The following is a 16,353-nucleotide window of genomic DNA, read 5'->3' as shown; positions in this document are numbered from 1 at the left end:
AACAGTTCTGGAGAGAACCTTCAGGTGCACGAATCAAGGGATCAGATCCTGACCCACTGTAGTGCAGCGTCCAACACAACAGACTGTTTCAGCCACAGGACAGACTACAGATAGGACTGAGACACAAGATACCAGGTCCTAGCAGCTCTTCAACATAAGTGGACACTGGGACTGATGAGACTCTTGGTCCTAAAGGGCGAAGATACCCCACCAGAAAACAGCACGCCTTTGTTATTAAGTTGGATAAGTGACCGATGCAAATCAGCGGGACAGAATAATACCCTTGGAGTCAAGTCAAGAGACGAGGCAGTCTACCCTAATCACTAAATTAGAGTTCTTAGATTGAGAAAAAAAAATTGGTTGATGTGTCTAGTTCAAGACACGAGTTACCACCCAGTAATGATGAATGGTATTTCACTATAACTGTGTTACAGGTTATTTCTCTGATAGGTGTCAGATGTGAGCGGAGAGGAAATGTTAAAAACTGGGCTGTTTGAAGTTGCCATAGTAACGATAGCATATGGCTTCTGGGGTTACGGCCCCTTAGCCGTCGAGAGACTAAGAGCTGAACGCTCGGTTATAAGGTTAGAGTTGATAAACAAAAAGGATGAAGCGTATCCAAACCTTTCATGTTCTGCAGTGGCGGAAAAAAGGGATTAAGACTCGACAGATTTCTGTTCATAAGAAAAGGAATATTTTCAATCTGCCTCCAGTTGCAGCTTTGTGAAAGCTGCAGTGTGAGAAGGAAAACTATAGCTGTTCCGAGCACAATTTGTTAACTAACTAAAAAACAGTACTTATAAATGCACTTTACGGAGTATGACTGACAAATCAACATGTCTATATATCGATAGAAAAATTAAAAAATAGTTTAATTAAACTCTAAAAACAAGATGTTTGCAGAGGAAAAGCAACAAACAAACAGGATTTTGGGTGCACCGATATGAAAGTTTGGGCCGATACCGATATTAATGTTGCTGATATCGCCGATTACCAATATTTACGGATATATGCATTTCCCTACACTTTAGATATTGTGAAAAGAAACTCTGCGCTGCATCACTATCACATGGCAAAACGAACACCAATTGGCAAACCTCTTTATCGTAACGTATATACATACATATCTGCAGCAGGATGGAAATAAACATCAGTTGTAAATATTGGTCCAGGTATAATTATGAGACCAATACCTATGTTAACAAATGACTGACATAAACAAATACTGATGTTAATGCAAATATAATCGTACATCCTTGAGTCTAACCCTCAAAAATCAGTTAAATAACTAAGGTCAATCAGAGGAACTAAACATAAAACTAATCTAAAGGTTGTTTGTATCCCTACTGAAACCATTCTTCATCAGCAGCCAACCATCTGTAGCGACTTTTTGACTAAAATAGTCTGTGACTGGGGTGCGAGGGATCAGCCACAATCTTCCCTGCACACCTCAGAGTCCTGGAGGCGTACAGGTCCTGGAGAAAGGGAAGATTGCAGCCAATCACCTTCTCTGCAGACCGGATGGCACGCTTCAGTCTGCCCTTGTCCTTGGCGGTGGCCCCAGCATACCAGATTGTGATGGAGGAGGTGAGGATGGACTCAATGATGGAGGAGTAGAAGTGCACCATCATTGTCCTTGGCAGGTTTTCTTCAGCTGCCGCAGGAAGTACATCCTCTGCTGGGCTTTCTTGGTGAGGGAGTTGATGTTCAGCTCCCACTTTAGGTCCTGGGAGATGATAGTTCCCAGGAAACGGAAAGACTCCACAGTGTCAATGGTGGGAGTCACAGAGGGTGATGGGGGGAGATGGGGCTGAGTTCTTCCTGAAGTCCACAACCATCTCCACTGTTTTAGAGCGTTGAGCTCCAGGTTGTTCTCCCTGCACCAGGTCACCAGATGGTCAGCGTCCCACCTGTAGGCGGACTCGTCACCATCAGAGATGAGTCCGATGAGAGTGGTGTCGTCCGTTCCTTCGCTCAGTTCTTTCTGAAAACGTTTCGACACCTATCCAGGAGACTTTCTCAAGTGCAAGCCACCAGAATTGACAAACACTCCTGGATGGGTGTTGAGACGTTTTCAGAAAAAACAAAGTCTGCTTGCCTCCTATATAGGCCTGTTTGCTGCCGCGATGACCGGGACAACTGAGAATTTGCAGAGGCGTGGGAATTTAAATAACAGGCTTGGAATGTGCTCCATAACACTACAACACTTTTCACAGCTCGTCTATCAAAGTAATTTTTAAGACATTAAAAAGCCCACTTTTTAAAATGAAAGCTATAGAAGAAAAACAACGAAGAGGCTGAGCGGCCACCAGCTGAGCCGCCACGTCAAAACCCCACAATTCATGAAAAAGTAAAGTCGCTCTGAACCTCTTACAACATGCCTTGTCACATGTTCCATTTGGACAAACCACAAAGGCATTTCTTCTGCACAATATTCACTTACTGAGAGGTTCTTGGCACATCTCAAGGGTCTGCCGTGCATATCTCTCCCCACTGAAGCATTAGCAGAATTCAGACTCAATTAAAGAGCATTATCCAGGCAGGAGGCACTGAGCTCTCTGTCATTAGTAATCACTTTGCCTGCCTCCTGAGGCCAAAAATATAACATGCAGGAAGCAGGTGGATATGGTATGGGAGAACAGGAACAGTAGGAGCGGAAGGCCGGAGAGAAACAAAAGAGATCTAAAGAGTTAAACCCTGGCAGTACGAGGACTGAAACCATGAAGCAGGTCCGTGGCTGAGCTCCAAACTAGTTTTTAGAAAGCTTTGACCTGCCAACACTGATTTAAGCCGATTCAGATTTCACAACATTTGTTAGTACTGCTCCAGCTGTGAGCAGTGAATAATTCTTCATCACAATAATCACACCATTTATCACAGAGAGGAAGGTATCATGAGAAGATTTCTTATTTTTTGTGACACTGATAAACTCTTGACTATGTTTATAAACCACCCAAACAAGGCAGTTTGGTTGGGATTGTTTGATTCTTTTTTTCCCCCAATGTTGGTTTCATAAGAGCATTAAATAAATCATTGTATTTGAAAATATGATTCAGTGCTTCTATTGTGTACGGAGCAATTGTGCTACTTTATGTAACTGGTAACAGATGGGGTAAGTTCACTTTTAGAGCGGTGTTTGTGTTTGCTGGGCACTGAATAGGTCCAGAGACACGTATAATGCCGAGAAGACACAATGATGATGGTGATTCATTTTTAAACACTTCCCTCACTTATATCCTTATTGCAATAAATGCAACAACTGATCATGATAGTCCATTTGTATTATTCATATCAGGAGCAGAGGTGATGTCACACTGTGTGTAAGTTAACAGAGTTTCACTAAAGTTTGCAAACCAGATAAAAGTGATTTTCATGGTAAGTGCACTTAGCATTACTAAGCGCAAACACAGGTCACCGTGTGCATGAGTCCGAAGGCCAGAATTTAGGCTATTCTTTTGTTGCTGGTTTATTTTTTTGTTATTCTGTTTTTATTTTCCAATGCTTTAATCATGTAAAGCACTTTGCATTGTCCTTGTACTGAAATGTGCTATACAAGTAAATTTGCTGAGTCTATTCCTGAATTCAGAAATATTCTGGGGGGCGGGATGGAACGCTCTGGTGGGCCGGATGAGGCCCGCGGGCCGCCAGTTGACGTTCACTACCCTAGCGAATGCAGTACCTTGCCTTAACGCTGACATTCACAAAAGTCAATATTTTAAGGTTCAGCATATTTATTTGATAAAGGTTTAAAGCTCCAAAAAGTGGATATTTTCTGTAATACGTTCAGCCCTCTTGGTATCTACTAGATTGCTGCGAGTCAATTCACCCTCTCACCAACTCAGCAAACAACTGTCCATGTCTCCTTATTTCCTCAATACCTACTTATAGCCTTTGTGCTTCCGCTGGCCTAATATTAAATACCTTAAGGTATATTTCTGGTTAGCAGAACCTGGTAGGCCTGAGTGCAATACTGGCTTTCAGGCATTTTTATAGCAGAAGTTTTTGATACCAACACAGAGAGAATGTCGCGTTTGGATCTAAACAGGCCTTAAATTTACATTAATAAAACCTCAGCTAAAACGTTGCATGTCACATTTTACACTGTTGCATGATTTATTAATTTAAAAGATTAAGCAAAACCAATGCAGACGTGGTTTGTGGGAAAACTCGAGTACAATTTATAATTCATTAGCTTGAAGAAAGAACACAGTGAGGTGTTGGTGCAGATGTGCTCCAGAGATTACAAAACATGTCAACGTGCATCATTTCATGGTTAAATAGCTCTACTTTAGCCTCGTGGGTTCAAAACAACTCTTGTTCTAGAAGAACATGTGGAAACAATCCTTTTATGGTAATCATTTTAAGAATTTGTCAGGGTTTGTTTCTGAGAACTGCATTAGCTTCGTAGGAGGTGCAATTGGACATGTTGGGGATGGATTATAGGCTTGTTATACCAGCGGATTTGGGAAATGAAGTTGTTCATGTTGACAAGAAAAAAGCCTGTTCAGCTGTGGGAACTTACACATTTAATTTATTTCTGTGCAGCAGAGCAGCGCTGTTGCAAGTGGATGAGCTTCCTACCAGCTGTGGGGTGAAACTATTAAAGCATTCGGAAAACAGCTGAGTCATTGTCTTATGTTTTGCATCTGCAAACTCTCCCATTTCATTCGCTGAAAAACCTCCCAAAGACATTTGGCACCTTCTTCAGGTATGCTTCCACTTTTGCTCTAGCTAGGATGAAGGTGGCAGTGAAGCTGTCCCCCGATCCTCACCTCTTTGTCCATGCTGTCCAGATCCTCCTTGCAAAGCGTGTACAGAGGCATGGATTCTGACATGCTCGGCTGTCGTTTCCTGCGGGAAGGTCCCGGCTGCTCGTTGTCTCGGCCGGATCCTGACGCCTCGTTCTGCTGGCTCTGTGCAGCTCCCCTGAGGCACAGGAACAGACAAAAAAATATGAAACTGTCTGCATGCAAACTGGTTTAGTCCAGCCAAATAATACAAATAGACACTTTCTTCACTTCCGATCTTCATACTTTTCAAGCCTCCTATTTCCAGAGTTCTCTGTACTTTTTTTTGCCAATTCTTAAAGTGCTAAAGTCCACAACAAATTGATATCAGGCAGAAGTATGGACACATGCAAAGATGCTAGGGCCCCATGATATAAGAAAATCAAACATAGCATTTGAATGGCGCTGTGGCGCTATTGTGTGCTATAGCGCAAACGCACTGCTCTTTAACGGCGGTTTGTTGTGCATTTTATTTGAAAGACCATTTATTTTCAGAATAAATATTTACTTCCGTCTGCGTTTAACTGCTTCATCCAGCGAGGATATTTCACACACGTCTGCAGTTCAGCCATCCTTATTGCAGTTACTGCAGCCAATCCGCTAGGGGGAGCAGAGTTGAAGAAGGAAGTTCTGAGACCTCATAAAACAAGTGATTTGGGTTAAAAGCATTTTATTTTTGTTTTTTAGATCTTTGCATCTTACGAGGATGGGGTTTACGTAAAAGTTTGGAGAACTGTAGCAGACCATGTAAAGATTTAATAACCAAAAGTAAAATCTTAGAAGCAATTTCCCGGTTAGCAAGCGCGGAGCAGCTTTTTGGACAAGCTGAAGACAAAAGGAAAAGGGTCTGGCTGGTTCCACTACTGAGGAGTGTGGCAGCAGTTAAGTCCATAAAAGCACGAATAACACTTTCAAGGATATTCTGAGGAATATGGGTCTTAATTTTGTTAATCAATCCCACATATATTATAAGCCACTACTGCACTGAACTGCTTCACAAATTTGAGTGTAAAAAAAATAGTTCTGCAACTCTGGGTCCAATAGTACTGTCACATTCAAAGAGAATCACCTCAGTCTTGTCTTCATTTAGTCTCAGAAAATTCAGCTCCGTCCCCTAAGCAGTTTAGCGGACTTTGAAGCGATTGACTACTGTCGGCTTTTAGAGCGAGATAGATCTGGATGTCGTCTGTAAAACAGTTTTTATTTTACGAATGGACCTCATTGAGCCAACACCCTGGATGATTTACAGCTTTTAGTCTGAAAAGGAGCGACAATGTTCCAAATGTCCAATGGACGGAGCTAAAACTCATCAAAGAGCTGTTCAACATTTCCATCCTGGCAATCCTGCAGACGGTAAAGAACAGAGTTTGAGAAAGCAGCAGCAAACCAAGGTCGCCAGCGAGCCGATCAGCCAATGGGAGCGCGCGGGTCAAGGGCGGAAGATAAAAGGCAAAAAAAACAAATAAAACTGTCGGATGGTCAAAGGAAACCAGAGTCATATTTCTCAGTAACATGACCATACAAACCAAAAGTTATAAACAAGTCCATAATGTGTCCCCCATCATTAGCTGAGTCAGGTTAAAATAACCAATCGGGTTTAGAAAGTCTGGTGAGCATCTTGGTCTTCCAGCAAACAAACAGTAAAACCCCCCATGATAAAAATCTGGTCATAATTTAAAAACAATCCCAGACAAAAACTCTGCAAAGTCTTGAAGAAATGTATTATTTAATGTACAATTTAATCCCTGCCTAAAGTACCAATATACTGTATAACTAATGGCACCAGAAATATAGGCTAGAAATCCAATTATATTCCCTATTCGCCCACCCCAGTCCTGGATATATTCAAATTCTATACATAGCTGGTGTTTTTCAGACTGTGTCAGAACCCTGAAAGTAAGCTTCAAAGTTCTGATGGAATCCACTCACTATAGTTTTTAAACCCATATAATGAAAACTTCAATTTAAATGTGATGATAAAACGCAGTGACTGAACAATCTCTTTAAAAAAAAGGTAGAATTCTGTATGTTTGAAGTCAGAAGAAGTACTAGTCTCATCCTTTTGATTGCCAAACTACTTTACTTTTTTGTCATTGTGTCACACAGAGCTTTATGGACCTTGTCAGGGAACAGAACTCATTTGCAAACCTAAAACACAATCAGCTTTTACAGTCCAAAGCAACAAAGCAGGGAACACAGGCATGCTCGATGATGGGAAGTGCACAGGCTCGGAAGCCAAAGAGATGGATATGCAAATGTGACGGGGACGGTTTCTCCACTTCCTTCGGGCTTTGCTTAATTGAACGGATCTTCTTTGATGATTTTGTTCATTTCAGCACGACTCAAAGAAACCTAATTGTGCCTCTAATCCATGAATAAAATAGAACAATTTTCCACATGAGATGATTAATTACAGGGTACCATCACAGATCTATTCAATTAGAGCATGTCTTAAACATGCCGCCAGGGCAGAGAGCGGCCGTCTGAAGTATTTTGGAAACAAAAAGGTGTAAAACTTTCTGCGGCACAATTATGGGACAGTCTTTGATCTGACGAAGGACAAAAAGGGACAAAAGATGGGATTTCAAGTGACCTTTCTATAGCCACAGAATTATTTAAGTGAAACTTTAAAGTCATTTGGAACAAAAACTCACCTAGGGGTGGACAATAACTCAATATCAATATAACTTTATTCAATAAAGGTGATATGACGTTACCAATATTTCAATATACATTGAAATATTGTGATTACAGAATTTGTCACTGACTAACGTTCTGGGTTTTATGTGATTTTATGTGTAAAATGTTTTTTTGCATGTGTAAAATGTTATATTTCATCAACATAGTAAAATATTTGTCATAAGTTTGTACAGGCATCTGTTGTGGGTATTCTTTGCAGTCTTTCTGAGGCTTTTGTTTTGTTTATATCCATACTGTAATTATATCATATCGACCGGAAAACAAATGCTGTGATCTAAGTTTTGGCCATATCGTTCAGCCCTACCCTCACCTATAGTTTCATAAAACTCACTATAGAGGAATTGTGTCCCCCTGCTTTATAACACTGATTTTGATTAGATTGTTTGAGTAATTGCTTGTTTAATTTTAGTAAAAATATGTTGAAGCGCTATTCTTACTACAATTAGTAACATTTTTGGCTATTCCAACTAGCTCTGCATGCTGGGCTTGTGTGTGTGGTTTTTTTTTTTTTTTTTAATCAAACATGTTACTGCACCATATAGAGAGAGAATGCATTTATCTCTCTGAAAGCTATTGCTCCAGATGTCCATTGAATAATGCAGATTCCACCTTTCAAAAGTAAGTAATGTTGCTCTGCATTGTGTTCAGAGGGAGGGGACTCCCCAGCCCCCGATGCCAAGGCAGCAAAGCTTACACGCCCCTACACCATTAAGTAATGCATTTAATTATAGGATACCAAACCAACTTCTGTTTGCATTTCCCCCATACATACATAATCCGTTAGGATTTGCTCTAAATAAATTATATTGAAACTATGAGCTACATTTTATCCAAGCTAAAGGTTGGCTTTTTGGGTAATTCTAAAGGCGTTGAGCAAATTTGACTCCAACAGTCAGAATCTGTACCAGTAGATAGAGCAAGATCCCATTTACTGATAGGTAGCGAGATTATAAAATGTGTTTATCCGCAGCAGTGTGTTTATCTATGTTTATTTGTTTAATATGAAGTTTGGTCTGGATCATGGATTTTAGTTGCTGATGGTTGAAGAATGTATTTTGAATCAATGCCGTATAAACCTTCAAAACATTAATGGGCATAGAATGTTTACCATCAAATATGTCTTCTAAAAGTTTTATTGCTTTCCTGTCCCATGTTGAAAAGTTAAGAGCCCTTTTATTATGTACAACGTCGGGGTTGTTCCAAACAGGAGTTCAACTGCATGGGAGAATTGAAGACTTTAATTTAGAGATATTCCAACCAGGCTGTAAAAGATGTACTGACATTGATACTTTTAAAAAACACCTATGCTGCTTAATTTATTTCTTAATGGATTTCTATCCGCAGACTATCATAGAATGATGTTTTTTTTGTAAATCCATTTTAAGATATAGTGTAATCTATGTGTTAGTTAATAATTATTAAAGATTGAAATACCCAATCATCCTAAACTTTTAGCCTTTTGTAAAGTTTTAAAAACACATTAGTATAGGTTTAGATCTCCATAAAACCCTTTTTGGAGTCCTTGGAAGGGGTACTGGAGAGTGCCCCTCCTGGGGACTCCCTCGTTTTGCTGGGGGACTTCAATGCTCACGTGGGCAATGACAGTGGGACCTGGAGGGGCGTGGTTGGGAGGAATGGCCCACCTGATCTGAACTCGAGTGGTGTTTTGTTGTTGGACTTCTGTGCTCGTCATGGATTGTCCATCACAAACACCATGTTCAAGCATAAGGGTGTCCATATGTGCTCTTGGCACCAGGACACCCTAGGTCGCAGTTCAATGATCGACTTTGTTGTCGTTTCATCTGATCTGCGGCCGTATGTCTTGGACACTCGGGTGAAGAGAGGGGCGGAGCTCTCCACCGACCACTACCTGGTGGTGAGTTGGCTCCGATGGCGGGGGAGGAAGCCGGTCCGACCGGGCAGGCCCAAACGCACTGTGAGGGTTTGCTGGGAACGTCTGGCAGAGTCCCCTGTGAGGCGGAGCTTTAACTCCCACCTCCGGGAGAACTTTAAAAACGTCCCGAGGGAGGCGGGGGACATTGAGTCTGAATGGACCATGTTCCACGCCTCTATTGTTGAGGCGGCTAGTCGGAGCTGTGGCCGCAAGGTTGTCGGTGCATGTCGCGGCGGCAACCCTCGAACCCGCTGGTGGACACCAGCGGTGAGGGAAGCCGTCAAGCTGAAGAAGGAGTCCTACCAGGCTTTTTTGGCCTGTGGGACTCCGGAAGCAGCTGATGTGTACCGGCAGTCGAAGCGGCAGGCGGCTCGGCTGGTCGCTGATGCAAAAACTCGGGCGTGGGAAGAGTTCGGAGAGGCCATGGAGAAAGACTTCCGTACGGCTTCGAAGCGATTCTGGTCCACTATCCGGCGTCTCAGGAGGGGGAAGCAGTGCAGTACCAACACTGTTTACAGTGGGGGTGGTGTGCTGCTGACCTCAACTCGGGACGTCGTGCGTCGGTGGGCGGAATACTTCGAAGACCTCCTTAATCCCACCAACACGTCTTCCATTGCAGAAGCAGAGCCTGAGGACTCTGGGTCGGGTTCTCCCATCTCTGGTGCTGAGGTTGCCGAGGTTGTTAAAAAGCTCCTCGGTGGCAAGGCCCCGGGGGTGGATGAGATTCGCCCTGAGTACCTTAAGACTCTGGATGTTGTGGGGCTGTGTTGGTTAACGCGGCTCTGCAACATTGCGTGGACATCGGGGGCAGTTCCTCTGGATTGGCAGACTGGGGTGGTGGTCCCCCTATTTAAAAAGGGGGACCGGAGGGTGTGTTCCAACTACAGAGGAATCACACTCTTAAGCCTCCCTGGTAAGGTCTATTCAGGGGTTCTGGAAAGGAGGGTCCGTCGGAGAGTCAAATCTCGGATTCAGGAAGAGCAGCGTGGTTTTCGTCCTGGCCGTGGAACACTGGACCAGCTCTATACCCTCAGCAGGATTCTTGAGGGGGCATGGGAGTTTGCCCAACCAGTCTACATGTGCTTTGTGGATCTGGAGAAGGCATTCGACCGTGTCCCCCGGGGGATCCTGTGGGGGGTACTCCGGGGGTATGGAGTACCGGACCCTTTAATAAGGGCTGTCAGGTCTCTGTACGACCGGTGTCAGAGTCTGGTCCGCATTGCCGGCAGTAAGTCGGACTCGTTTCCGGTGAGAGTTGGACTCCGCCAAGGTTGCCCTTTGTCACCGATTCTGTTCATAACTTTTATGGACAGAATTTCTAGGCGCAGCCAAGGTGTTGAGGGGATCCGTTTTGGTGGCCTTAGGATTGCGTCTCTGCTATTCGCGGATGACGTGGTCCTATTGGCCTCATCAGGGCGTGATCTACAGCTCTCACTGGAGCGGTTCGCAGCCGAGTGCGAAGCGGCCGGGATGAAAATCAGTGCCTCCAAATCCGAGACCATGGTCTTGAACCGGAAAAGGGTAGAGTGCCTTCTCCGGGTTGGGGAGGATGTCCTGCCCCTAGTGGAGGAGTTCAAGTATCTTGGGGTCTTGTTCACGAATGAGGGGAGGATGGAGCGGAAGATCAACAGGCGGCTTGGTGCAGCGTCTGCTGTGAAGCGGGCGCTGTACCGATCCGTTGTGGTGAAGAGAGAGCTGAGCCAAAAGGCGAAGCTCTCGATTTACCGGTCGATCTACGTTCCTACCCTCATCTATGGTCACGAGCTTTGGGTCGTGACCGAAAGAACGAGATCCCGGATACAAGCGGCTGAAATGAGTTTTCTCCGTAGTGTGTCTGGGCTCTCCCTTAGAGATAGGGTGAGGAGCTCAGTCATCCGGGGAGGACTCAGAGTAGAGCCGCTGCTCCTCCACGTCGAGAGGAGCCAGTTGAGGTGGCTCGGCCATCTGGTCAGGATGCCTCCTGGACGCCTCCCTGGTGAGGTGTTCCGGGCACGTCCCACCGGGAGGAGGCCCAGGGGAAGACCCAGGACACGCTGGAGGGACTATGTCTCCCGGCTGGCCTGGGAACGCCTTGGGATTCCTCCTGAGGAGCTGGCCCAAGTGGCTGGGGAGAGGGACGTCTGGGCCTCCCTACTGAAGCTGCTACCCCCGCCACCCGACCCCGGATAAGCGGAAGAAGACGGACGGACGGACGGAAAACTGTTGTGATGGAATCTAAGCTTTTGAACCAATGCTGGTTTTGTTTAACTGGGATCATACAGAAGATATAGTTCACAACACAAGGTCATCTTCTATTAATTTAAATAACAGGATATAAATCAGTTGTGACAGCTCATTCAGCCTGATAGAAATAATGATACCCAGGTATCTGATGCTACCAATCTCAGACGACTGGTTGGACTCACTTCATAAATATTACTGAACATAGGATGGGTCTTTGACTTATTCTGATCTATCGAAAAATCTGAAATTGTTGAGAACTTATTTATAATTTGTAACTTATTTACCATGATTTTTTTGTAACTTATTTACCATGATTTTTGGTAAATGTGTGTGACGAACCAAGAGGACTTTAGGCCATATTTCCAACACCAACCCTGTAGATGTACTGTTGCACCTCTACATACCTGTCTATGCGTCCTAAATTAATATGCAATATACTACTGGAAGGCTCCGTTCCTTTTCTAAAATTGACAAAAAAAAACTTTACAATAGGTACATTCAGCTACAAAAACAAGCATTTGCAGTACAAAAAGGACTCATAAGACTCATATCATAAGACCCAATGAAGGACAGTCCCAATATGATTTTAGAGTTATGGATTTAAACAAAAGCTTTAAAAATCTTTTTTGAATATTCCCATAGCCAGCTGCCTAATTGTTTTAAATTAACAGGCAGCTCTAAATTAACATGAGCTTTAAAAAAAAAAAATTGAAAAAGAAAAGCTGCTTCGTTAATTTTAAATGACTGGGGGCAGAGTTAAAACGACTGATTTTTTGTTTACCTAAGCTTCAAGCAGACAAATTGAAGATAAGAAGATGTACAACCTAGTATGGATACTTCTGTGGGAGTTGTTGACTAACAGCTACTCCATCACCCAATACCTTCAATCTGTGAAATAAATGTTAAAGTCAGTCCCAGTTGGACTAATTTTAACACTTCTTTGGTCATGTGGAGAACCTGTATATCTATGAGTAGTTTATATACTTAAGGGTCAGTCCACAATAAGGTGTTGTCGTTTATGAGAATCTGAAGATAAAAATAAATAAATAAATAAAAAAATCACACCCACAGGACAGATCTGTGCCCTCAAGTCCACCAAAGTAGAAATTCTCCTTTCAGTGCACAAAAGCATCTGCTTTTATTTCTACCGACGCTAAGGTTTCAGGTTCGTTTCATATTTTACAAATAAATCAAGTCTGTATGGACAGGAAGTCACCCAGACTAACAGGTGACTCACTGATGGCACTGTTCTGGTGACAACATCCTGAATCACTCACAGACACAAATGTACGGCTCGGCTATCGGTGCCGCAGCATTCCCTGGTGGCAAAAGGTCCTTGCTAAGAGACAGCTGGCTGATCTGGTGCGGAGTGACAAATGTGGAATTAAGATTAGAAGGAGGGGGGTTGATAAATATACTTTACAATTATCAAAGTTAAGACAAATTTAATGGAAGAACCGATTCTTTTGAAGCTGCAGTCTTGGTATGCTCAATGACAGTAAGGATTTTAAACGATGTGCTGATACAAACCAGTGCATGGTTTACCATTTCTTATTTTAAGAAGAAAAAACTGTGTACTGTGCATTTGTATTTAGCCTTTTTAGGATTTTCATGTGTAAAAGAATGAGAAAACTGTGCATCATTTACGTTCTTTTCACATCTGAAGGTGTCAACAAGAATGCATAAAAACAGGAACACCATCACCATGACTCAACTGTGGGGTTTAATTGTCCTAAGGAAAGTAGCCAGTTTTATGGTAACGGTCTTAATGATCCTGCCAGTAATTGAGTGCAGTACCTGAGACCCGACTGCTCCCTGGGATCAGAGTGAGGTCCCGACGCGTGGAGGTAGGCTGCTGGGCGCCCGGCCTGAGGAACCCTGCGGATGAGCTTCCCTGTGACCGAGTCATACGTGCGGGCCTCTGGATGTTCGCCTGGAGGTCTGGGTTGGACGGGAGCTGGCTGGAAAACAGCTTTCTGCAGGGAGCCCTGATTGTCGAGAAAAGCGGCCGGGCTGTTGCTCCTTGAAATAGGAAATTGGGATTTTAACCGAATATAAGGGTTCATACATTTTAGCTTCAAACAGATCTGTTTGAGCCTCTGCTAACACCGTTCTGATACCGTGGGGTCTTGGAGTATTCCTCCTTCAGGGGGTACAGCTGCTCATCCACCCGTTCCCAGCGCTCCAGACAGCTCCACAGCCAATCAGGGTTGACCACATGGAGGTGCTTACAGCCTTGAGCCTGCCGTACCTTCTCCGTTCCTGCCAGACGACACAAAGAGGCGCTGATGTACAAACAAAACCTGTACCCTACAGAACCCGCTACGCCATTGGGAAATAAAAACAGGTCATCTTTACTACCCGACGGCAGAAAGAGAACACATTTAATCGTTTAATGGTTTTCTTCAAAACCTGAACATAAGCTAAACTGAAGGTAGTGTTTTAGTTTCAATAATAAGCTAAAAAAAAAAGAAACATTTTGAGCAGAGAAGCTCACGCCCTTAAGCAGATTTAATAGGAAGTTGGAAAACTACTCGGCTGTGACTCAACGCTAAGCGTCTAGCAGCTTCAGAAGAATCAACCTGAAAGGAACAGACCCTGTAGCTCTCTGAAATAAAACAAACAAGGGTAAAATCTTTGAGATTTCTGTCAATAATTAGCCAATTTTAATGGTATAAATATACAACTATGTTAGACACAAAACGGGTATCTTCACATAGAATATCCTTTGTTAGAAGTGCACCGAACATCACGACACTCCAACACCAGACGTACCTCGGAAATCAATCAATTGCCATCTGATTTTCTGTAGAAAGCCACATGGTTCAAATATCCTTTATTACAACTATGAAAACTATGTTTTGATTCATTAAATAAATAACAGGAAGTTCTGTATGCTTTAGTGTCACCCTCATACATTCTCCTACGACTCTCCAGTTTTGTATTATTTGCTGTTATTCCAGCTTTTAACTTTATATTCTCTCAGTATTTCTTCTTTTTTCATAGCAGCCCTTTGGGCTGTGCATAAAAATCTATACAAAGATTGATATCAATGTTTTTGAAAAATATTTAATATCGATATTCTGGGTTTCAATATTTACAATTTTACAGCGCGCCATTACTGTTCATAGCGAGGAAGTGCAAGTGAGACGAATTTGTGTAATGGCTCACAAGATTTTAGAAGCGCCTTCGTCCCTAAAAATCAGACGTTTGGGACATTTTTGGTTTCTGTGGAATGTTAAATGCAAAGAACCAAATGCACTTTATTTTCCTGTTGATATATCAGTGTTCAATAAATTGAAGATAAAAATTATATTTGGCTGGTTTTGTTTATTGAATTACTTTGAGCATTAATTTTAAAGGAATAAATATCAATATTGGAGTCAAATCAAATGAAGCTGAGCTATGTATCGAGAATCGTATTGAATCATCCTAGATGGGGATGGGTATCATCCTAGATGATACCCATCCCCAGTCGCTCGTGGCAGCTGGCCGTTCACACTGACCCTGGTTCTGTTGAAGGTTCCTTCCTGTTAAAGAGTTTTTCTCTCCACAGTCGCCACATGCATGCTTGGTATGAGGGATTGCTACAAAGTCAACGACACAATGCCAGTGTCTACTGTGGTTACGCGCCCTTTCAGGAGGAGTGAAAGACTTGATGCAATCTACTGGATTTCCTTAGATTAAAAAAAACAAAACAAAAAAAAAAAACAACTTTTAACCAGTCTGTCTGGATTTGATAGAACTGACTTTTTCACCGACTTTGCCTGTAGATGTGTTGTTAATTAGCGCTATAGAAATAAAGTAAAATGAATTTGTCCGCAGTATGTAGAGATCGACCGATCCAGGTTTTCTATTTTTTTATCAGTTTTTTATCAGTCTAATCAATACCTGATATGTGCTGCCGATTTCTTGGGGCCGATATTGATTTTTCTTCCCCCATTTACATGACAAAAAGGACACAATGATGATAAATGTTACAAAAGTCTCAGAAATTGCCGTTAAACCAGCTAATACAAACAATCAGCTTCAAAATATAGTCTAAAGTGTACACAGAAAAAAAACAAGCATCATGACTCTTACGGCAGCTCTTTGCTCGCACTTAATGAACGTGTCATAGCGAGAAAAGGGCTTCTTTAGTTCAATGAGAAAGAGAATAAACACTGACCAGCGCTGCAAAGTCTGCACATTATTTTATGTACAATTAGATGCTGTACGCCTAGTGATTGGTAATTGTTTTTACGTGGACACACGATTCTCCAGGGGAATGAACATACGCACAGCGATGGCAGCTTGCCAGCTGGAGATCAGACGTGGGTTTTCAGACACACAACACTTTTCTCTCCCGCTCCCAGTGAGACAGAGACAGGTTTTCAAAGGGTGTACACATGTGAAATAGACGCGTCACAGGATCTCAAGACATGGCTGCTGAATGCCCTAATGGATCAGTGATCGCATGCACATATCAGCCTATATGGAAAAACGCAAATATCGGCCCAAAATATCGGTCGACCTCTAATGGTATGCACTGATGCCAGTCGTCTACACAGATGGCATAATGGAACAGGGAATAAGATCTGATTGGGAGAAACATGGCAAGGGCCCAACACGGGGCCCATTTATTCTGATCATAATCATAATCATTGTTATCATTATTTAAAGAGCACTTTAACACGAGGTAAAACAAAGTGCCAAACATTAGAAATACATCAGATAAGAGATAATAATGAAATGCTTGGTTGTTAAAAT

At 42.7% G+C, this 16,353-nt stretch overlaps 1 protein-coding gene across 2 annotated transcripts in view; it reads right to left on the bottom strand.

The window, feature by feature from the left end:
- The window catches only part of ctdp1 (CTD (carboxy-terminal domain, RNA polymerase II, polypeptide A) phosphatase, subunit 1), a 96,172-nt gene that overhangs the window by 67,576 nt on the left and 12,243 nt on the right, over nucleotides 1-16,353 (bottom strand). For both annotated transcript variants that reach the window (XM_021323195.2, XM_012875776.3), the window contains exons 9-11: nucleotides 13,725-13,866; nucleotides 13,402-13,626; nucleotides 4,773-4,926 (exon numbers count right to left, since the gene is read on the bottom strand). In XM_021323195.2, the coding sequence (XP_021178870.2) occupies nucleotides 4,773-4,926; nucleotides 13,402-13,626; nucleotides 13,725-13,866 (521 nt within the window). The remainder of the gene's footprint in view (nucleotides 1-4,772; nucleotides 4,927-13,401; nucleotides 13,627-13,724; nucleotides 13,867-16,353) is intronic.

The sequence above is a fragment of the Fundulus heteroclitus genome, chromosome 13, assembly GCF_011125445.2.
Source record: "Fundulus heteroclitus isolate FHET01 chromosome 13, MU-UCD_Fhet_4.1, whole genome shotgun sequence".
Lineage (NCBI taxonomy): Eukaryota > Metazoa > Chordata > Actinopteri > Cyprinodontiformes > Fundulidae > Fundulus > Fundulus heteroclitus.
This window is presented reverse-complemented; position numbering and strand designations above follow the sequence as displayed.